The sequence below is a fragment of the Pongo abelii genome, chromosome 4, assembly GCF_028885655.2.
Source record: "Pongo abelii isolate AG06213 chromosome 4, NHGRI_mPonAbe1-v2.0_pri, whole genome shotgun sequence".
NCBI lineage: Eukaryota > Metazoa > Chordata > Mammalia > Primates > Hominidae > Pongo > Pongo abelii.
The window spans coordinates 32813448-32837663 of record NC_071989.2 but is presented as its reverse complement, the minus strand read 5'-3'; the positions used below and the strand labels follow the sequence as shown (position 1 = coordinate 32837663).

Sequence of the window (24216 nt, the reverse complement as noted above, 5' to 3'; positions counted from 1 at the left end):
TTTTCTCTTTTGCAATGGGAAACTGGAGACCATGTTTGTTAGAATTGGTACATAGCAGCGAAGAATGTAGGCTCTGAGTTCAATGGGGCTTGCAGATCCTTGGTTAGTAACTTTTTTTTTTGAGGCAGGGTCTTGCTCTGTTTCCCAGGCTGGAATGCAGTGGTGCAGTCATGGCTCACTGCAGCCTTGACCTCCTGGCCTCAAGTGATCTTTTCATCTCACCCTCCCAGGTACCTGGGACTTCAGGTGTGTACTACCATACCTGGATGATTTTTTAATTTTTTTGTTTGTTTGTTTTGTAGAGATGAGTCTCACTCTATTTCCTAAGCCCGTCTCAAATTCCTGGGCTCAAGCAGTCCTCCCACCTCGGCCTCCCAAAGTGTTGGGATTATAGGTGTGAGTTGCTGCGCCCAGCCATAACTTACTTTTTTTTTTTTTTTTTTTTGAGACAGTGTTTCGCTCTTATTGCCCAGGCCGAAGTGCAAAGGCACAGTCTTGGCTCACTGCAACCTCTGCCTCCCGGGTTCAAGCGATTCTCCTGCCTCAGCCCCCCGAGGAGCTGGGATTACAGGCATGCACCACCACCCCGGCTAATTTTGTATTTTTAGTAGAGACGGGGGTTTCTCCATGTTGGTCAGGCTGGTCTGGAACTCCTGACCTCAGGTGATCCGTCCACCTCGGCCTCCCAAAGTGCTGGGATTACAGGCGTGAGCCACCGCACCTGGCCAAGAATTTTTAAATTACCAAAACACTCATAGCTTTTAACATGCAAGAATAGTTCCTCTTGCTTAAGCCCCAGACCAGTACATCAGAATCATCTGGGGAGCTTTTTACAAAATCAGAGAGCTAGCCTGCATCCCTGCACTATTAAGTCCGCAGGCTTATGGTGCCAGAGAGTGTTTAGATAACAAGCTTCCCACATGATCTGACCACACTGCCTCAGAGGGACTTGGTTTATTGGCATCTTAGTCACCCAATTTATACCATGCTCAAAAATGGGTTCTCAGGAAAAGCCCTAACATTCTTCTTCAGCCTCAAGATAGGCTGTACCCAAGTTTCTTCTAATGCCATATTTCAGTCTGAATTAACAAATTCAGAAAATTTCCCACCCAGGGCCTTCTACCAAAAAAAAAAAAATCTGATTTTATTTGTTGACAAAACTGGTTGTGTCTTGTAGAATTTTTCACAGTCAGAATTTGACTGATTATATCCCCACTGTATTATTTGACATGTTTCTCTGTCCCAGTGTTTCTGATACATTGGCTGATTGCCGTGGAAGTTCAAAGAGATTAAGGTTAGATATTTTGGCAAGAACACTTCCTGGATGGTGTGGTACACTTTATTAGGAGGCCCATGGTGCCTCTCTTTGTTATGTTAACAGCCATATATGATCATTGCTTTGGTCTATTAATTCATTCATGTTTGTAATTAATTATCTTTGAATATCCAATAAATAAATTTGGGCCCCAAATAGAGGCAGTTGAATATATTTTTACTGAGAAGCAGTGACCCAGAAACTGGCCTTGATTCTCTGTTAGAAATGACTGTATCCCTTGGCACTGTCTTGTGGTTTTAGGTAACTTTGAATGGACAAAGAATGTTCCAGCTCTCTTTACTGAGCCCTGGTGTGCTATAGATGAGCTGGATCAATACTGACTTGATACATTCATGTTTTCCTATTCTTACCTTTGGGCCTTATTTATGTGTCCATATTCTTTCAAGAACACATCATCTTTTGCTTTCAACCCTTGATCCTCACTGGAAGGAGAGGGGATCATGCTGTGGCGTGTTGTCTCTTTTCTTTCTTTCTTTTTCTTTTTTTTTTTTTTGAGACAGAGTCCCACTGTTACCCAGGCCAGAGTGCAGTGGCATAATCTCGGCTCACTGCAACCTCTGCGCCCCGGATTAAAGTGTTTCTCCTGCCCTAGCCTCCCAAGCAGCTGGGATTACAGGCGCTCACTACCATGCCTGGCTAATTTTTGTATTTTTAGTAGAGATGGGGTTTTGCCATGTTGGCCAGGCTGGTTTCGAACTCCTGACCTCACTCAAGTGATCTGCCCATCTTGGCCACCCAAAGTGCTGGAATTACAGGTGTGAGCCACCACGCCGGGCCATCTCTTTTATTTCAGATTCTGTGTTGGAGCAGCCTTGCTTTGCTGTGTGACACTTCAAGTTGTTCCTTAGATAAGGAGAGATAAGGAGTGCCCACCTCACCCCCTCTACTTGGGACAGCTACTAGTTATCAGTCCTAAATAATTAGTTTAATACATTAAATATCCATAACTTGGAATTTTCTGTCTTCCTTTAGTTAGAACAGTTCCTGTTTTTAAAAAGTATCTAGCTTGGGCCAGGCACGGTGGCTCACGCCTGTAATCCCAGCACTTTGGGAGGCTGACGCGGGTGGATCACAAGGTCAAGAGATCAAGACTATCCTGACCAACAAGGTGAAACCCCGTCTCTACTAAAAATACAAACAGTTAGCTGGGCATGGTGGCACATGCCTGTAGTCCCAGCTACTTGGGAGGCTGAGACAGGAGAATCACTTGAACCTGGGAGGCAGAGGTTGCAGTGAGCTGAGATCGTGCCACTGCACTCCAGCCTGGCGACAGAGTGAGACTCCGTCTCAAAAAAAAAAAAAAAAAAAAGTAGCTTGTAACATAAACGAAAAGCTCCTGAGGTATGTGATATTTTAGTGTGTATTCTGAAAGCATGGCTTAATGTTATTCATTTTAAACCCTTAAACAAAGAAAAATATCCTTTGCTCTTCTCTTTTAGGAAATTCACACAAACGAAAAGGAAGTAACAGAGAAGGAAGTAACTCTTCACTTGTTGCCAGGTAACTGTCATGTTAGCATAGTAACTCCTATGCAAGGCAAAGCCAATGATAAATTACATCATCCCTAGCCTTGCTATATTTAAACTCCTTTGTTTTCATCCTCTCACATATAACAGTAATGAATTGAACAAACATATCAAGGTTTTTAGTTCAATAACTACACACCTGGGTCTGAGTATTACAACATCTGCAAAAAATTTTTCTTGTTTCCTCTTCCCCCAAACTGATGAAAATAAACCTGGAATATTCTCACTGCTTTCGCAAGCAAATGAGGACTTTTTCAGGCCATTCTAATGGCCTCTTCCAGTATGCTGATCCCCAGTCTGTAGAGAATTGAGGAAAACAATTCAACTGCTATGGCCTCCCAAGGCAACCATTGGTGGGTGGCTTTACCTCTTGGTCAATACCCATTTGTGCATGTGAGCACATGTACTGGGGATGCTGGGGCTTACCAGCCCTGGGGCTGCCAGCACTTCGCCCTGCAGTCATTGTGAAGGAGCCTGGATTGGTTGAATATTTTTGAGATAGAGGACAGTGACTTTAGCTTAAGTTACGTTTTAATCATTTCCATGTTCAGGAATAGAAACTACTTGGTGGTGTATCCTCTCCATATATGGGATATTCTGTGATCCATGTATTTAATTCTTTTTCTACTTTCTTTTTCTTAATTCAAAATAGCTTTTTTAAAATAAGTTTTTTTAGGTACATTTCCCCAAAACAATACAGGCTTTATTCTGCTGCTTTTTATTTTTTTCCAGTTTATTGAGGGGATATAAATCTGTGCAAGTTTCTGACTGATCCACCTTATTTGGTAAAAGAATTCTATAAGTTTTTTTGATGTTTTTAAATGTCAGAGGCTTTTTTTCTATAATGATGACTTAAACCTTATCTCCTCTTGTTTTTCTCTTCTTGGTGTTATAGATTCGGAAATTTTATTTTTAGCTTAGCATTATGCATATTCTCTCCCCTCCTGAATTACTTCACAGTCTCATCTAGGTGTAGGTGTGCAGCGGTGAGTTCACAGTTAACTTCTCTGAGCCTAGTTTCACAAACTAGACAAAGAGCATTTCTAGCTCCCAACTTTTGTGCTTCTAGACTCTGTGATTTGGTATAAACCAGCTGATTATGGCACAGCATGCCATGTTTGCAGAGGGCCTCACCAGGAATGTTGTGTTAGCTAGTGCATGCTAATTTCTGGTCTCTAGTACATGAGCATGGGACGGGGCTGGCCTGGTCTTGGGGAGAGCCTCACCATTAAAAGTATTTCACGTTGGGAGGTGAAAGCACAGGAAGCCTTGCTTACATGTCTTCCCCCATGGACTTGGCAGAGACACTTTTTCTGGGACTATTTTAAACTCTAATGAGGCCCTGTCTTCATTATTTCCTTCAAACTGTGATCTCTTGAGAGGCTGACCTAATGACTGAGCCATCTTCCGGTATTTCCTTAGTGTTTCAGCCAGAGGTAATTAACCCCTTGAAAGATGAGAGAACACCACCATAATACGTGTCCCTTCTGAGTGTCTGAAACTGTTCGTTTTCATATTGAAAGGTAGATTAAATAAATTTTGAGCCAAAAAGTAAATTTAAAGACCTTGAAGGAGCTATCAAGTGGGAGATTCCAAGGAGAAGATGGTTATCTGTTGCATGAGAAGAAAAATCCTTTGGGTTTTTTTTGTTGTTGTTGCAAAACATTTATACTTAGTTTTTCATTTCCCCCTTAGTCTTCTCTTTTGCCTGCCCCCGTGAGCTCCTCTGCTTCCAGGCGGCAGAGAATACTGACCTATTCCCTAATCCTCCTCATTTTGACTGCAAGGAGGGATACTTTCTGTCTCCAGGGGCTGCAGCTTCTCACGTCAGCTGGGTGCTGCAGATGGAGGAGGAGAGGTGACGCATTGAAAGGAAATATGCTTAACTAAGAAAAAGAGGAAACACGTTTTTTCCCCACAAACCTCTGACCTCTGTTTTCCTCCCAGCGTGGAGCCAGAACAAGGGTGGTCATGCTGTGGAAGGCTGCAGCACCTCCTGGATCTATGGAAGCTGCCTGGAAGTCCCATGGCCAGGGAGGCACTGCCACTCTCTCTCAGCACTTCCGGTATTAGAAGCTGCCCCTTCTCACAGGAAAGTGGGCTTGGGATCTGCGTTTTTTTAGGGTAGACTGGGGCAAGCCCATCTGTGTTCACTTAGGGTATTGCTTCTATGGAACATCTGCTTGGGTCAAAGTAATGAAAACACTAAGATTTCTGCGTGAAAGTGCAGCTCAGATCATTAGCACCTATTTGGAAATTTCCATTATTCCCAATGAGAAGATAGAGAAATGTCCTGCACGGAGGTGTATCTGAGCCATTTCAATCTGAGCCATTTCAATGGCTCAATTGGTGGTTTCCACTCTGCCTCATCTTCTGTCCTATGTTTTTGCAGCTCCTGCCATGCTGAAAAGTGTAAAGTTCTGAAGCCCCGTGTTGTATTATATGTTTGTCCTTATGTAAATAGGGCTGGAAAGCCTTTAGTGTTTGCAAATCGTATGTTTCCTGAGAACTCTAAGGAGGACCTGTTTTGGTTTCCACCAGGTGAACAGCTGCTTTGTGAAGCCAGCACAGTACTGAAGTATGTCCAGGAAGATTCCTGTCAGCATGGGGTCTATGGGAGGCTTGTCTGCACAGACTTCAAGATTGCCTTCTTGGGTGATGATGAATCTGCATTGGATAATGATGTATGTATGGGCTGCATTTGGCAGAGTTTGCGGGCAACAGTGTAGTTGTGGTTCCGTTGTCTTTTGTTCCCAGCTTCTCAGTTACTCTACCCCCTAACACACATAAACACAAAGGACAGAAATCCTGCATGTATGAACTGCATTTGGTGAAGTTTGGGGGGAATAGCACAGTTGTAGCTCTGTTGTCTTTTTTCCCCCCAGCTACTCAGTTACTCCACTTCCCATCATCCCCACCCTCCCCACCACCCCACATAAATACACACAAAGAACAGAGTCCTTCTCTTCACTGGCCTGCTCTCTGTCCTTCAGGATCTCCTTTCAGTGGCAGGACCATTTAGAAATTTCTCACCCGTGCCTCATGTCTTTCTGGCTTGCTTTTGACCTCATGTGTTGACACTGTCAACTTTTAATTTTCTTTTGTATTTCAGTGCAATATATATCACTCACTGGAATAACATCTTCCAAATATACTAGTTCCCCATGTTTTCTCTATACTAAGCTCTTCCTTAAACCCAGGAACTGAGTTCAGTAATGAAACCGATGGTGAATGCAGCCTTTGAATTTGGGTTCACTCTGTTTTTGTTTTGTTTTTTATTTTTAATTGTTTTTGAGGCAGAGTCTCACTCTGTCACTCAGGTTGGAGTGCCGTGGCGCAGTCGTGGCTCCAATAATCCTCCCACCTCAGCCTCCTGAGTAGCTAGGACCATAGGCATGTGACATTCACGCCTGGCTAATTTTGTTATTTTTGGTAGAGGCAGGGTTTTGCCATGTTGCCCATGCTGGTCTCAAAGTTCTGAGCTAAAGAAATCCATCCGCTTTGGCCTCTCAAAGTGCTGGGATTACAGGCATGAGCCGCCTCACCTGGCTCACCTTACGTTTAATCTGAACCTAGTAGCAGTAGCCTTGTGAAATTTGTTCCTATTCATGAAGAATGAGCAATCAGGTAAGGAGAGAACTGCCCGTACCACTAGGAGAGCACCATATGTTAGTGGAAACCCAACCAAGGCACATCCTGCCACAATGTGCCAACTGTCCCAGATCACCCTTGTTTTTTAAACAGCAGCACCAGTACTGCCTCTTCCATCTGGCCTTGGGCTTGGTTCATAGTCCTGTAAAAGAGAGCATTCACCGGAAACTTGAATCTCTTGTTCTTCCTGAAGCTGACTTCAGGTAGCTCTGTCAATCCCCTATTCACATTTGTGTGGAGAAATGTTAACCTGTACATAACTTCCCCACACTTCTCAAAGTGATTGTGTGTGGCATGGTGGGTTTGCCTAGGAGGGGCCCAGAAATGGCATGTTCTGGACCAGGCACGGTGGCTCTTACTTGTAATCTCAGCACTTTGGGAGGCTGAGGCAGGTGGATTGCTTGAGCTCAGAAGTTCAAGACCAGCCTGGGCAACATGCGGAAATCATGTCTCTAAAAAAACGCAAAAATTAGCCAGGAGTGGTGGAGTGTGCCTGTAGTCCCAGCTACTCAGGAGGCTGAGGTGCAAAGTTAGCTTGAGCCTGAGAGGTGGAGGTTGCAGTGAGCCAAGATCGCCCCACTGCACTCCAGCCTAGCCTGAGTGACAGAACTAAACCCTGTCTCAGAATGAATCTCAGGAGCTTTTCTCACACACACTTCATCGTCCCTTTTTTAGGAATGTCGCTGCATTTCCCCATTTATTTTTATTTATTTATTTATTTATTTTGAGACAGAGTCTCGCTCTGTCACCCAGGCTGGAGTGCAGTGGTGCGATCTCAGCTCGCTGCAAGCTCTGCCTCCTGGTTTCACGCCATTCTCCTGCCTCAGCCTCCTGAGTAGCTGGGACTACAGGCGCCCACCACCACGCCTGGCTAATTTTTTTGTATTTTTAGTAGAGACGGGGTTTCACCGTGTTAGCCAAGATGGTCTCGATCTCCTGACCTCGTGATCCGCCCGCATCAGCCTCCCAAAGTGCTGGGATTACAGGCGTGAGCCACTGCACCCGGGCCCCCATTTTTCTTAATATCCAAGTAGAGAATGGTGATTTACTCTGCCTATAAATGTCTAACAGTGTGCAGAGGAGTCACAGTTGTTTCCTTTTGAATCTTCTAGGAAACTCAATTTAAGAATAAGGTTATAGGAGAAAATGACATTACACTCCACTGTGTTGATCAGATTTATGGAGGTAAGTATCTGTTTTTCCCTGGGGTGTTGGCAACCTTTGAGAGTATAGCTGATAATGATAATAATATTTTTATGACCATTTATAATTTTTAAAAATTTTTTCACATATATCATCTTGTTTAAATCTGTTTTATAGATGCTAAAATTGAGATGTAAAGTGGTTTATGTAAGGTCACTTAGCTAGAGGAGTTTGGACTTGAACTTGGAACCTGTTCTTTCTAATACTTCACACGACGCCATTATATGCTAGATGTTGATCAGACTTTTTGATATCAGAGTTAGCTGTGTAGGTTTTACTTTATAGGCTGCTCTGATAAAAAGGTCTATTGTATTGCATTAGGATGTCTTTTCTGCTGACTAAACAAGCCTCTCCTGCCAAGCCTCTCTCTGTTCCACTTCTCTATTTTTGTATTCGGGGCATCTTCAGAAATCATTCAGTGATCATTTATGATGTTCTCAAGACTACTAGGCGCTGAGTGGGTCCACATTCTGGGACAGTGAGGGGGTCTTAGGAGGGGTCCTAGCTGTAAACTCAGGAGTTGACTGTCACGAAAGCATGTCTCTAGTCATTTCCCTTTCATCTTTTATAAGCTCAGCTTTCAGAGTGGGTTTTCTTTGGGCCACTGGAATCAGTTCTGCCAACAGTGGCCAGTCTGTTCTTGTGCTTACTCCAGAGGAGTGAAGCACGCTGACTGCTCTCAGAGAGCCAGGGCCCCTGCTGGAAGAGATTGGGCTTCCTTTGGCAGTCACTTAAAAGTCAGGCAGTACCTTTCCTCTCATTCTTGGGAAGTATCCCTAGAAGTTGATCATCTACTTTGTTTCTTTAGCATTCACTTATTGCTGTGTAACATAATTTCCCTTCCTGATTTCATTGCTGATCTGTAGTGTTTGACGAGAAAAAGAAAACTCTCTTTGGACAACTGAAGAAATACCCTGAGAAGCTCATCATCCACTGCAAAGACCTTCGAGTGTTCCAGTTTTGTCTGAGGTACACAAAGGAAGAGGAAGTCAAAAGGGTAACTAGTTGCATGTGTTTTTAGGTTTTATTTCCCATCAGGTTTTCCCCACTAGCTCTAGTTTTTGCTTACGTTGCATGAAGGTTGAGGGGAGGCTTTCACTCTGTGAACTTGAAATTGGTTGTAATCCCATATTCTTTGATTAGAATGTGAAAAGTAATTTGATAAAGCGTGCCTGTGTATCATCTTGGCACATGCTACCTTTAATACTTCATAATGTTTTTATTCCTGGAGCCGCTAAATGGTGGGAGGTGGTAAACCAGGTCAGGAGGCGGTAGGGGAACATGAAGAAAGGATGAGACAGCTAAAAGTTTATCCCTATTCTCCCACCTCTGACAGTCTTTCCAAAAGACAGTAGTGATGGAGAATTCCACCTTCTATGAGTAAATGAGTTTACCTCTGGGAGGTAGTGGTTGTGCATGGAAAGGAGGAAGTATACAGGTCAGATGAGCAAAGCCAAATAATCAGACATGCTTTTAGAGACTAAGTAAACGTAATCTCCTGGTCGCCACAGCAAGTTGAGATATGCAAGTAGGTGAACTCAGAAAGTGGTTGTATCAATTTGATGTTTGTTGTAATTTCCAAGATTTTTTTTTTCTTTTTTTTTTTTGAGACCGAGTCTCACACTGTCACCCCGGCTGAAGTCCAGTGGTATCCAAGATTTCTCTTACTAAGATATTGATCTCAGACTTTTCCCTCTGATGATATAAATACATCAGGGGAAACCTAGCAGAAGGCCTGTTCATGTATACTGTCTTGGCTGCAGTGAGTTTGCACACTTAGTGGTAACTCCTTAATTTCCTTTAAGTAGTGTGGTAGTTCAGTTAGAATAATAAACATGACTGATACCTATTCTGAGCAACAAAAGAGTATAGATATAGAAAATTTCCTGAGAAGGCAGAAACTTCAATTTGAACAATGGTTTTAGTCACTTAACCAAATATATTTTAGTTTCACATGAAACAGAAAGCGTGATAGATTGATTTCTTTCCCTTATCTTCCATAAGAAGGTCCTAAAGGCCTCAACAATGCACCAGAACAGCTGTGTCTTGGTTATCATCCGATATCAGCTGTAAGTCTTTGACATGTCAGAGTTTTGGAGTATCTGACTTAATGTGGCACTCACGTTTTTTAGCACTTTGTTTTTTAGAAATTAGACTATGTTTTAAAATTTTCCCTAGAAATTCAGAGTTCTTAGAAAACCTGACAAACTGAGCTGGGCACGGTGGCCAATGCCTGCAATCCCAGCACTTTGGGAGGCCGACGTGAGTGGATCACCTGAGGTCAGGAGTTCGAGACCAGCCTGACCAACATGGCGAAACCCTGTCTCTACTAAAAATACAAAAAACTAGCCGGGCGTGGTGGCACATGCCTATAATCGCAGCTACTCAGGAGGCTGAGGTAGGAGAATCACTTAAACCCAGGAGGTGGAGGTTGCAATGAGCAACAAGAGTGAAACTCTGTCTCAATAATAATAATAATAGGCCGGGCAGGATGGTTCATGCCTGTAATTACAGCACTTTGAGAGGCTGAGGCAGGTAGATCACTTGAGGTCAGGAGTTCAAGACCAGCCTGGCCAACATAGCGAAACCCCATCTCTACTAAAAATACAAAGATTAGTCAGGCAGGATGATGCAGGCCTGTAATCCCAGCTACTCTGGAGGCTGAGGCAGGAGAATTGCTTGAACCCAGGAGGCAAAGGTTGCAATGAGCCAAGATCATGCCACTGCACTGCAGCCTGGGCAGCAGAGCGAGACTGTCTCAGAAAAAAAAAAAGTTAAAAATAATAAAAATTTTTAAAAAAGAAAGAAAGAAGACCTGACAAAATGGTTAGCATCCTGTTGACTTGCCATTATTCCAAAAAGCTAATGTCATAGATACAGATCTCAAATGAGAATTAATATGTTGTCCATTGGAACCCCTTTGGCATGACTGAGAACTTAAGACACCTTGACTCTTGTCTCTATTAGTGTTTATCTGTCAAAAGCATAACTATATCCATTGTTCGCTTCTTTTTCAGATTGTCAGTGGCATAATTCATCATACCCAGGCTCCTAAACTGCTTAAACGATTATTTCTGTTTTCCTATGCGACTGCTGCACAAAACAATACAGGTAAATATCTTCTGGGTTCTAATTTGAGGGTAAGCAGAAGCCTTCCGATTCCCACCTGAAGCCAGTGGGGGAAAACACATCTATGGGTTGTTTTGTTTTTTCCTGTCTCCTCTACCAATTGGTCACCCCTTGCTTGAGTGATTCATTCAGATATCTACATTTTCTTTCCTGTGATTTTTTTTTTTTTTTTTTTTTTAAAGATGGAGTCTCGTTTTGTAGCCCAGGCTGAAGTGCAATGGCATGATTTTGGCCCACTTCAATGTCCGCCTCCCGGGTTCAAGCAATTCTCATGCCTCAGCCTCCTGAATAACTGGGATTACAGGTGCCCACCACCGTGCCTGACTAATTTTTGTATTTTTGGTAGAGATGAGGTTTCTCCATGTTGGCCAGGCTGGTTCCAAACTCTTGACTTCAAGTGATCCACCCACCTTGGCCTCCCAAAGTGCTGGGATTACAGGTGTGAGCCACCTCGCCCGCCTCCATCCATTACTCTTAACATGAAGCTGATGTTTAGTGATCCTGAGTCCTATGTACTTTTTGTCAGGGAAGTGGCAGTTTTTTTTGTTGTTGTTGGTTTTTTTGTTTTTCTTTTTTTTTTTTGAGACGACTCTCACACTGTCACCCAGGCTGGAGTGCAGTGACGGGATCTCGGCTCACTGCAACCTCCACCTCCTGGGTTCAAGTGATTCTCCTGCCTCAGCCTCCTGATTAGCTAGGGTTACAGGTGCATGCCACCGTACCTGGCTAATTTTTGTATTTTTGGTAGAAACAGTGTTTCACTGTGTTGGCCAGGCTGGTTTCAAACTCCTGACCTGAAGTGATCTGCCTGCCTTGGCCTCCCAAAGTGCTGGGATTACAGGCATGAGCCACCGCGCCCAGCCTAGCAGTTTCTTTTAAAAAGCACACAAGGCTTTGTCATAAAGCTTTCTGGAAGGCAGAGTTGCTTTGTCACTATCCATTCTTTTAGTAAATATGTATTGATTGCTTGCTGTGAGCCAGGCTCTGTGGGTATATGGAGATAAACAGGACTAAATCCTTGCCCTCAAGAAGCGTAAAGTCAAAAAAAAAAAAAGAAGCATAAAGTCATATAGGAGAGGAAGCTGAGTGATGTGTCCTCTGTGGAGGCGCCCACCCTCTGGGGGAGAAATCTGGGCCTTAGCAGATAGTGGAGCATCTGGTAGGCTTAAAGGAGTATTTTGGGCAGAGGGATTGGCGTGTACAGAGATGTGGCTATCTCAGAGAGCATGCTGCATTTTGGGAGCTATGGCGATTTCATAGAAAAGGTATAGATAGGTTTTGGTGTCCATTTGACCTGTGTTCAAATCCTGGCCTTGCTGTTTTCTAGCTGTGTGATCCTGGGGATGACACTTAACTCTGTTAAAAGAAGAAAACCTCTGCTTTCTTATTTTAAAAATAGCAGCATTAAGTCTTGTGAGAATTATAAATTGTTAATGGATGGCACATAAGGTGCAGTCATTAATTGGGAGTTAATTGAGAGTAAAACTGCATATTTATTGAGGACAGATTATGCTTAGAGAATTACACTGACATGAAATACACTTCCCAGTAATATTAGGTTGAACATAAAATTTATCCCTTAATTCATTCAGTTTATCTTTGTGAATGACAGATTTTTACTGTAGCTATATATACAAGTGCTGATTAACTGGGTGCTGACTTAGAGTTTGTGGTAATATGACATATACAAATATGACTTGTTGATTGCTATAATTTGTATAAGCATTTATTGAGTGCACATTTGCAAAATCATATTCTATTTTCAGGAATTCTGATTTTCCTTGTATCCTGATTTTTGTTCTGTACCCAGCATAGGACACTTTCTCGGCCTGCCAACATATGTGGATCAGCATGCCAAAACCCTTACCTTGATCGACCTTGGCAGTTTCATTACCTTCTGGTGGCTTTTTGTGCCAGAGGCCCAGGATATGTATTAATAGCATCTTTTATTCTGATTTAATTACACTCTTCTTCTACTTCCTTCCAGCCCTCATTTGTTTTGAGAAGTAAAGGTTATAACTCATGGATGCTAATTGACCAAATAGCTGTTTCATTGAGTAGGGGTTTGTAGAGGTGGGTGTTTTGCAATTTGAATACCTTTAATTATTCCCTGGCTTCATAATTCACAAATGTGTTTTGGTTAGAAGGTCCTAAATGTTTATGACGTGGCGTTTTAGGGAAGAACTTCCTTGTATTGGCTAGAAGATGGCCTACTGTGGTAAATGGGAATGTTGTTACTACCTTATATCCATGGGGAATTTTTTTTTTTTTTTTTTTTTTTTTTGGTGGGGTTTGGAGGGGCAGTATTAGAACTTTACGGAAATTTCTTTTATAGTTTCCTGGGTTTGAATCCCAGTTCCATCATTGCCTAGCTTTGTGACGTAGGCAAGTTACTTGACCTTTCTGTGCTGTATCTGTAAAATGGAGGAAATGATCTTACCTATTGTATTATCTATTCTATAGGGTTGTGAGGATTGAGTTAATAAAATGTAATATAGGCTGGGCGTGGTGGTGCATGCCTGTAATCCCAGCACTTTGGGAGGCCGAGGTGGGTGGATCATGATGTTAGGAGTTCAAGACCAGCCTGGCCAAAATAGTGAAACCCCGTCTCTACTAAAAATACAAAAATTAGCCAGGCGTGTTGGTGGGTGCCTATAATCCCAGCTATTCAGGAGGCCAAGGCAGGAGAATCGCTTGAACCTGGGAGGCAGAGGTTGCAGGGAGCCGAGATCACGCCGCTGCACTCCATCCTGGGCGAATGAGCGAGACTCCGTCTCAAAAAAAAAAAAAAAAAAAGTAATATGCTCAGAACAGTACCTAGTACCTAGTAAGTGCTATATAAGCACTATTATCATCATCATTATTCTTATTTTTGCTATGATCTGGTTTTATGAAAAGGAGCTGGGGTAGTTTTTGTAAACCCTTTGTTCTTCCCAGAAGGCTTGGTTTTTTAGATGTGCAAAGACTTGAACTATTTGTGATAGAATTTGTGTATATACTCAAGACTATTGTGGTACATGTGTAAATACCCGGCAAGCAGTGCTGCGGCTTGGGAGAAGACCAAGGACACATCTGCTAGGCTGCAAGAGCGGTGCTCCAGGGCATTTTGTCCTAGCAGGTAGTGGCAGGGCTGGGTTGGGGATAGAAGTACCTACCCATAACCATGATTCAGCCTTGGCTAGCAGGCCCTGATCCTCACCATGGCCATCATCTGTTTATGGCCTTCAGGAACCAGTTGTCACACTAGGCAAATCCTCTTACAAGCAGTGCATCTTCAAACTGAAGGAGGATTTACATTGAAGATCCTGAGATACTATTCAAATTAGTTGGCTGTTTTATGCACACATTGGCAGGGCTAAAAATATTTTGTCACTTTAGCATTTGTGCCAAACCTGTCTTTTAGTGCTTCACATGATCTTTTTGTGTTATATAAATTAACTCATGGTCAGATGACTAGAAATGGAGCTATAAATTACTTATCCAAGGAATGGAACTCAGTTCCTACAATGTAAAAAGACAGAGCTGGCCAGGAGCAATGGCTCACTCCTGTAATCCCAGCACTTTGGGCAGCTGAGGCGGGTGCATCACTTGAGGTCAGGAGTTTGAGACCAACCTGGCCAACATGGTGAAACCCCATCTCTACTAAAAATACAAAAATTAGCCATATGTGGTGGTGCGTTCCTGTAGTCCCAGCTACTCAGAAGGCTAAGGCGGGAGAATCACTTTAACCTGGGAGGCGGAGGTTGCAGTGAGCCGAGATGGCACCACTGGGCCACTGCACTCCAGCAGGGGCAATAGAGCAAGACTCCATCTCAAAAAAAAAAAAGAGAGACTCAGTCATAATTTTGGATTAATGACAAAAAATGGAACAAGGTTAGGATTAAGCAATCAATTCATTCTGCTTGGATAAAAATGGGCTTAGTGGAGGAAAGCAAAACCTAAGGAGGGACTTTCACATAATAAAAGTACCAGTGCTTCATGGAAAGATTTTATTGTCTTTTACATTTTGTTCTCTTAGTCACTGATCCCAAGAACCATACCGTAATGTTTGACACACTTAAGGACTGGTGTTGGGAACTGGAGCGGACCAAAGGCAACATGAAGTACAAAGCAGTGAGTGTCAACGAAGGCTATAAAGTCTGTGAGAGGTAAGCTTTCCATGCTGGGCACATGCTGTACAATTCACCCATTAAAAGTGTACAGTGTTTTCTCGTATATTCACAGCGTTGTGCAGTCATCACCACAGTCAATTTAGAACATTTTCATCATCCCAAAAAGAAACTCCATACCCATTGGCTGTCACTCCCCATTTTCCCCAAATACCTCTCTGTTCCTCCCCAGTCCTAGACAACCACTAATCTACTTTCTATCACTATAGACTTGCCTGTTGTGAACGTTTCATATAAATGGAATCATATCATATGTGATCTTTTATGACTTGCTTCTTTCACTTAGCATGATGTTTTCAAAGTCTGTTTATTTTGCAGCTTGTATCAGAATCTCATTCTTTTTTATTGCCAAGTAATATTCCGTAATGTGGATATAGCACATTTAATTTATCCATCTATTAGTTGATGGACAATTGGGTTATTTTCACTTTTTGGCTCTTTGAATAATGTTTTTTGGTTTTTTGTTTTTGTTTGAGACAGTGTCTTGCTCTGACACCCATGCTACACCATGCTGGAGTGCAGTGGTGCCATCTCGGCTCACTGCAACCTCCGCCTCGGCTCAAGTGATTCTCCCACCTCAGCCTCCTGAGTAGCTGGGACCACAGGCGTGCACCACCATGCCTGTCTAATTTTTCTGCTTTTTGTAGAGATGGGGTTTCACCATGTTGCCCAGGCTGGTTTTGAACTCCTGGGCTCAAGCGATCCTCTCACTTCGGCCTTCCGAACTTCTAGGATTACAGGCATGAGCCATCGTGCCTGGCAATGAATAATATTGATATGAACATTCAATTATAAATTTTTGTGTAGATGTATGTTTTTATTTTTCTTGGGTATATTACCTAGAAGTAGACTGCCAGATCCTGTGGAAATTTGTGTTTACCCTTTTGAGGAACTTACAGACTTTTTCACAGAGACTGTTCCATTTTACATTCCTACCAACAGTGTATGAGAGTTTCTTTCTCCACATCAATACTAGCTTTTTATTATGTACTTATTTATTATTCATTTTAAGACAGGGTCTCTCTCTGTCCCCCAGGCTGGAGTGCAGTGGTGTGATCTCGGCCCACTGTAAGCTCCGCCTCCTGGGTTCGTGCCATTCTCCTGCCTCAGCCTCCTGAGTAGCTGGAACTACAGGCACCTGCCACCACGCCTGGCTAATTTTTTGTATTTTTAGCAGAGACAGGGTTTCACCCTGTTAGCCAGGATGGTCTCGATCTCCTGACCTCGTGATCCGCCCGCCTCGGCCTCCCAAAGTGCTGGGATTACAGGCGTGAGCCATCGCGCCCGGCCTTTTTCTTCCCTTTTATTGAGCACTTCTTTTATTCATTCACCAAAAATTTTTGAGTGCCTACTATGTGCTTGGCAGTGTCCTAGCTGTTAGAGATGGCAGCAGTCAACAGGGCACCTGAAAACCTCTGCCCTCTTGGAGCTATCATTCTGGAGGGGGGAAGATGATGGTAGAATAAAGAAGTAAATTATAGCATGTTAAAAGATAAGTGCTATGGAGAAAAACAGATCCAGCACGTGGTTAGGGAGTGCTGGAGGTGATGGTGGGAGGGTTGGTCGGGAAGGTTTTGCGTGGTGGAAGTAAGGTTTTGCATGGTGGCTTGTGAGCATAGTCATAAAGGAAGTGAAAGGTTGAGTCAGAGGACACCCGAGGGAGGAGCATTCCAGGTGGAGGGAGGAGTAAGGGCAAAGGCCTGGGGGAGGAACAGCAAGGTGCCCAGGGATAGGGGAGGAGCAAGCTAGGGAAAAGTGTGGGAGATGATGGGCCCAGAGACTTTGATGGGAGGACAATGAGAGGGAGGCTGAGCAGAGGCAGATATGATCTGACCTACATGTTTTTTTGAGACTGAGTCTCACTCTGTCACCCAGGCTGAAGTGCAGTGGCGCGATCTCGGCTCACTGCAACCTCTGCCTCCTGGGTTCAAGTGATTCCCCTGCCTCAGCCTCTTGAGTAGCCAGGATTACAGGCGCCTGCCACTACGCCCCACTAATTTTTGTATTTTTAGTAGAGACGGGGTTTCACAATGTTGGCCAGGCTGGTCTTGAACTCCTGACCTCAAGTGATCTGCCTGCCTCGGCCTCCCAAAGTGCTGGGATTACACGCGTGAGCCACTGCGCCTGGCTGACCTACATTTTTAAAGCATGACTGACTGTATAATCTGTTTTCAGAAACTTGAATATTATCATTTTGGAACATACTCCCTAACACCCTGCTAACAGATTCATACAACTTTGTATTTTTGTAGAGCTCTTTGTATCGTGGTTCTGATAGGCCTCTTCAGTAATCAGTTTTGATTCTGATCACTCTCAATATTTATCAGGTTGCTGCCACTGGCCCCCCTCCCTGCCGCCCTGCAGCACCTTCACAGTGTGAGCTGTGGTGGCAGTGGGGAAGGGCCTGCCAGGGTCCTGACCCCCACTAAGGACCTCATTGTCAGCCACACCCTGTTCTTTTCTCTTTCCCGGTTTTAAAGCTTGAAAGGATAAAGCTAGCTCTTGCTCAGAAAGAAGTTAGAAACCCCCTGCTCCTAGGAGATGATAGTTTGTAATAAGATGTTGATACTAACATAAGTTCCCAGAATTGTTTTTAAAAAAAATCTTGCCACATACTAATTAGTTGGCATTTGCATAGGTGTTAGCATGTCAGAAATATACAGGAAAAGCTGTGGTTTGTTTCCCTCCAGACCACTGTAGTCGCTGCTCCGTGGTCTCCCCCATCCACTGGTGCCCCAGCATCCATTCTCCATGTCGCATGCCAAGCAGGCTACTCCACACGCATCTCATGGCACTTGTCCCTGGCTTCAGTGGCTTCCCGCTGTTCTTGGTACAGAACAGAGCCCTCAACAAGCACCTCAAGGCCCTTCATGGTTTGACTGCAGCTTTGTGTCCCACCCCTCTGGCCGTACTGACCTCCTTGCCACAGGTCTTACCCACAGGCTCCTGTCTGGAAGTCCTTTTTGCTTCTAGATGCATAGGTATAATTAACTCCACTTCATCAGTCAGATCTTACCCCAGGTACTGCTTTTTGTTTTTTTTTTTTTTTTTTTTGAGACCGAGTCTCACTCTGTCACCCAGGCTGGAGTGCAGTGGTGTGATCTCGGCTCACTGCAACCTCCGCCTCCCAAGTTCAAGCGATTCTCCTGCCTCAGCCTCCCAAGTATCTGGGATTACAGGCGTGCGCCACCACGCCCAGCTAATTTTTGTATTTTTAGTAGGGACAGGGTTTCACCGTGTTGGCCAGGCTGGTCTTGAACTCCTGACCTCAAGTGATCCGCCTGCCTCAGCCTCCCAAAGTGCTGGGATTACAGGCTTGAGCCACTATGCCTGGCCCCAGGTACCACTTAAGTTGTGAGCTTTCCCAAGGCTAAGTCAGGTGTCCTTGTGAGTTTTCATTGCGCTGTCTGCCCCTCTTCACAGCGCTTCCTGCAATGGTAAGTTTGTTGTTATTTTGTATCATCATTTGGTTAATGTGAGTTTCTGCAACCTACAGCTCTGTGAAGTTAAAGGATGCTGTTTTTGCCCATTGTTATATCCTCAGTATAACACGGTGGCTGGCTTCTAAGAGGAGCTCAATAAATAGGAGAAAGAAGGAAAAGCCCCATTTGTATTCAGAGGGGGACCTGCAGTCAGTTTGGGTAAGAACAAGGAACTGTCTACTTCACTTTCCCACAAGGTCAGAGCTGGCTATTCTGGTACCACAGGTCTCTTCCTTCTCTTTTTCATTCTCTTCCTAACAAACCTTTCTCTCATCCCACTTCCCTGTAAACGCATAGGATGGTATGTGGCCCTGTGGAGTGTGTACCACACAGAGGGACCTAGGAGCTATTGCTGGCACAGGAAGACATTGCTGTTCTGGGAGGTTGTGCCTGAGTAGATAACACAACTTTCCATGAGTAAAGTCATCTTGTATTTGCAGGAACTGTTTACTTTGTGTTCTAAACTCATCTTAATGACTGAAATGACTGCTTTCCAAGGAGGGAGGATTGATTGCTTGTATCCAATGGGAATGTCACAGTGGGGACTCCATGGAATCCACCTGGAATTAAGTTGTCAGGAGAGGACACCCTCCACACCTCTCACTGACTGCAGTGCTCTTCGTCTCTGTACAGCCTTCTCTGCTGGGTGATGGATGGGATATTTGCCAATACATTTGGTTCTGACTTTTGTGTGTGTGTGTGTGTGTGTGTGAAAAAACATCTATAAGAAAACTCACCAATGAACTAACAGTGTAAAATATTCAACCTCACTAGTTGGGGAAGACATGGAAATTTTTTAAAACCATGGGGCCCCAGTCCAGCTTTATAGCATGAGCCACTGAGGAAGGAGCTCAGGATCTGGTTTAAACAACTGCACAGATGACTGTCCTGAAAAGGTTGAGAAACAGTGGCCTGTTTGTAAGCTACCATCTAGAGCAGTGCGTCTCTGTTTAATGTGTGTCTAATCACTGGAGGCTCTTGTCTAATATTCAGAATCTGACTCAGTAGGTTGGGGGAGGCTAGAGTGTCTGCAGTCCTCATCAGCTTCCAGTTCATGCTGCTGAAACTGTGAGTAGCAGGATCTTCTGGAACAACAGTGTTCATCCCAACTGCTTACCTGGAGAGCTTTTAAGCTTCTGATTTAATAGTTCTTGGATGGAGCCTGGACATTGGTAATCTTTTAATCTTCCCACTTGATTTGAATTAGCAGCCTGAGTTTAAGAGCAGTTGATCTGTGGAGAGGTTTTTACTTCAATGACTACACCTGAAAAAGGGATGCCTTACCAGTCACCCATTCAGGCAGACTTACAAGAAAATATTTCAAGTACTTCATAACTTCAGAAGGCAAACATTCTTCACAGTTTTGATGGTTTGAAGTGTCTTAGTGACCATTAGTTTCCAAACCTGGTTTTCTATCACAATCTTATTGGAACTTTTTTCTTCGTTAATTACTTTTAAGATTTTTTGGTTTTGGATTTTTTTTTGAGACAGGGTCTCACTGTGTCACCCAGGCTGGAGTGCAGTGGCACGATCTCTGCTCACTGCAGCCTCTGCCCCCTGGGCTCAAGCGATTCTTCCACCTCAGTCTCCTGAGTAGATGGGACCATAGGTGCCCGCCACTATGCTCGGCTCAATTTTTTATATTTTATATGACTACAAAAAACTTATATCTATATTTTATTTATATTTTATTTTTTATTTTTAGTAGCAAGGGGGATTTTGCCGTGTTGCCCAGGCTGGTCTTGAACTCCTGAACTCAGGTGGTATTACAATGTGAGCTACCATGCCCAGTCCAAGTTCTTTTTTTTTTTGGAGACAGAGTTTTGCTCTGTTGCCCAGGCTAGAGTGGAGTGGCGCAATCTTGGCTTACTGCAAGCTCCACCTCCCGGGTTCAGCGATTCTTCTGCCTCAGCCTCTCGAGTTGCTGGGATTACAGGCGCCCGCCACCATGCCCAGCTAACTTTTGTATTTTTAGTAGAGACGAGGTTTCACCATCTTGGCCAGGCTGGTCTCAAACTCCTCACCTCATGATCCACCCACCTCAGCCTCCCAAAGTGCTGGGATTATAGGCGTGAGCCACCATGCCTGGCTGATGATTTTTTAAATGCAAAATTTCAAGCAGTATAAAATGAAAGAAGATATGATGAATTCCCGTTTACCCTCAAGTACCCAGACTCAACAGTTATCAACTGATGGCCAATTTTGTTTTCTCTGTACCCCCACCTGCTTCACCCTCTCTTGGATTATCTTGTTTTAATTTTAATTTTTTAAAGACAGTGTCACCCAGGCTTAAGTGCAGTAGCACAGTGATGGCTCATTGCAGCCTTGAATTCCTGGAGGCTCCAGTGATCCTCCCAAGTAGCTGGGACTACAGGTGTGTGCCTCTTCGTCCAGCTAATTTTTTTTAATTTTTTTGTGGAGGTAGGGTCTCACTATGTTGCCAAGGCTAGTCTCAAGCTCCTGGCCTCAAGCAGCCCTCCCACCTTGGCCCCCCAAAGTGTTGGGATTATAGGCATGAGCCACCATACCTCGGCCTCTCAAAGTGCTGGATTACAGGTGTGAGCCCCCGTGTCCAGCCGTGTCTTACAAATTTTTAAACCCTTTCTCTGTCATCTTTTTAATCTTTTTTTAAAAGTAATCAAGATTAAATGAGATTGATAGGTTTGTTAAATTGCTTTATCTATAGATTTTCAAGCCATCATATTTTTCTTGCAATATGTTGAAGAAACTTGACTGGTAGTTTTCCACAGCCTGGGTTTTGATGATCACATCCCCATGGTGATATTTATTTGTTGCTCCATCTCCTATGAACTGATCTACATCACTCATGCAGCATGCATACAAACGCCATTGATTATTTTCCACTGTAACTTAACACCATAAGCACCTTATTTCTTGTGAGGCTTTATTTCAAGCTCTTTGAGGACAAGATGCTTACGGATTCTTATAGATTCACAGTGATAGAAACTTGGGCAGTTTTCTTATTAACAGAAACCTACATCTGCTGCCTGAGAGATGATGTCCCCAAGTAATTTTGATCTTTCATTCTACCATGTCCTACTACTTAACAGTTTGTTCTTTTTCGAGACTAAATTTTCTCCTATAGAAGTTGAAGTCCCACTGCTTGGGTTCAGGTCCCAGCTGCACTGTGTGCTAACTAGTTGTGTAACCAGAGAAGAGTCTTAGCAGAATAGTGTCTCAGTTTCTTTATCTGTAAGATGGAAATAATATTACATATCTCATAGAATTGTTGGGAGGATTAAATGGATAAGTAATGTTCGGTACTTATTGGTAAGTATATTAAATAAGAGGTGTTAAGTAATTAGAACAGTGGTTGGTACACAGTAGCACTTAAATGTTCTTGTCAGAGCACTTGATAAAATGTCTGGGCAGCAAACCTCATAATTACTGTTTTTCCTGTTTAACTGAAAACAACACAGGTGCTTATATGGCTACTATATGAGAACAATACTCCCAATTTCAGAATTCAATGCTTTTAGGTATCATATTTTCCTATCCCCTCATTTTTGAAAGAGGAAACAGACCCAGAGAGGTAGAATAACTTACCTGGGGTTGTACAGAATCACAGGCAGAGCCACAGTTTGAACTTAGATTCCCCACTGATTTGTCCAGAGTACTTCATGCCACGCCGAGAGCAGCAGTTCCTCTGAGCTGGTTCTGAACAGGGAAATATGGTCCCATCTGCTTAACACTCTGCTTGTATTCATCGTATCCATTGAAGTTGAGCTTTCATATTTTGTGAATTAAGTGTTGTACTAAAACTTGATAACATTTCTTTCTTCTAGATTGCCAGCATACTTTGTGGTCCCCACCCCTCTTCCTGAAGAGAATGTGCAGCGCTTTCAGGGTCACGGCATACCAGTAAGTGCATCTGGGAACCCTAAGAGGTGTGGGTCGTGCATTGGTCTATCCTGGCAAAATGATCCTACTGAAAGCCCTTGGCGTTTGTTCTAGAGTTTGTTTTCAGTCCAAGAACAATCCAAAAATATCTTAGGGACTCCCTAGAGGAGTCTCTTAAACGTGATTGGGACAGGGTTCTAAAGTTTTCACAAATGCACTTGAGTTTTTAGAAGAGACATTAACAGAGTTTTAAGAGGATCGTAGATCTGTCTGGTGTTGAAAGCAAGCCCGGTTTAACACCTGAGTCATTTTGAACCTGAGCCAAAGCACGCCAAGGGTAGTAGGATTTAAGCTTCTTTTTGGCCCACACTGTTAATCTTTGTATGGGCATGGTGGTGTTTTCTCCCAGAGACAACATGGAGTGCTTCTTAGTTTTCACAGAATAGAGTGGGATTGGAGCCATATTTAATGTGTCACTGATCAAAGAAAGCAAGACTCTGGCAGTTACTCCGGTTTCTAATTGGTGGTTGGGAATTGCCAGGCCTGCAGGATATTTAGTAAGGAATGAGAATTATAAATAAGTACTGTGCTGTGTGCACAGCTGGTTCACCAAAAGGGTCACTCCCATATGGGTGGAGGTATGGTTAAGCAGGGTCATGTGCCCAGAAGCCCATGGAGGCCAAGCAGGTAATGAGTATGACCTTGTGGTGAACCAGAGGCCCTTCGCCTGGTCTAGGGGGACATCTCTTCAGTGCTAGGCAGTATATGCCACATGGGAATATGAGCCAAGTGTTGCCAGATGTCCTGATTTTTCAGGAGAAGCCATAGATACAGATTTTTGTTTTGTTTTGTTTTTATTTTTGTTTTTTTTAGATGGAGTTTCGCTCTTGTTGCCCAGGCTGGAGTGCAATGGCCCAATCTCTGCTCACTGCAGCCTCTGCCTCCCAAGTTCAAGCAATTCTCCTGCCTCAGCCTCCCGAGTAACTGGGATTACAGGCACCCACCACCAGGCCCAGCTAATTTTTTATGTTTTTAGTAGAGACGGGGTTTCACCGTGTTGACCAGGCTGGTCTCAAACTCCAGGCCTCAGGTGATCTGCCTGCCTCGGCCTCCCAAAGTATTGAGATTACAGGCGTGAGCCACCACGCCTGGCCTAGATACAGATTTTTATGTGAGTTTTCCTAATTTCTAAATATATGCTACTGATTCAGATGTTTAAAAGCATGTTTTGGGGACAGAGTTGGTCACAATGAATAAAATTCATAATTTTTAGTTCTTTATTAAGGACATTCTGAAGGGAAACTTTTTATTTTCTGCTGGTGTGGCAGTGAAGAATACAGTGAGCGTCAGTACAGTTAGGTGGCCCTGCCTTGATTGGTACTGTCACCAGCAATTTTACCACCACTGCTTTTGTACCAAAAGTCACCACGGTATATATGACAAATTATATCTTAGTATTATTATGAAAATAGCTGTGGCCTCTCAGACCACCGGAAAGGATCTTGAGACCTCCCAGGGTAGTGTATACTACACTTCGAAAACGGATGCTTTAGAGGAATGAAAATGAGAGTCTCTATCTTTCAGTTTTTCATAGAGGGATCTAGAAAAGGGGGTATGCTCTGTGGGAAGAAACAGAGATGAACTGTTCACATATGTAGGAATAGGCTGCTTCTCCATCCCTGCAGTATATGAAATGTAAATACTCTGCATTCTAGCCAGGCCTTGGGCATGAGAAGTAGCAAATGTTCTGATAAGATTTGAGTGAGGAACCTGAGACATTACTTTGATAGAAACTGTGGGAAGTGCAGGGCGCAGTGGCTCATGCCTATAATCCCAGCACGTTGGGAGGCCGAGGCAGG

General features: G+C 43.5%; 1 protein-coding gene across 2 annotated transcripts in view; it reads left to right on the top strand.

Annotated features, from left to right (window-relative positions):
* The window catches only part of MTMR12 (myotubularin related protein 12), an 83932-nt gene that overhangs the window by 33450 nt on the left and 26266 nt on the right, over window positions 1–24216 (top strand). For both annotated transcript variants that reach the window (XM_024246829.2, NM_001135516.1), the window contains 7 exon segments: window positions 2776–2836; window positions 5404–5546; window positions 7626–7698; window positions 8583–8713; window positions 10734–10827; window positions 14864–14993; window positions 22303–22378. In XM_024246829.2, the coding sequence (XP_024102597.1) occupies window positions 2776–2836; window positions 5404–5546; window positions 7626–7698; window positions 8583–8713; window positions 10734–10827; window positions 14864–14993; window positions 22303–22378 (708 nt within the window).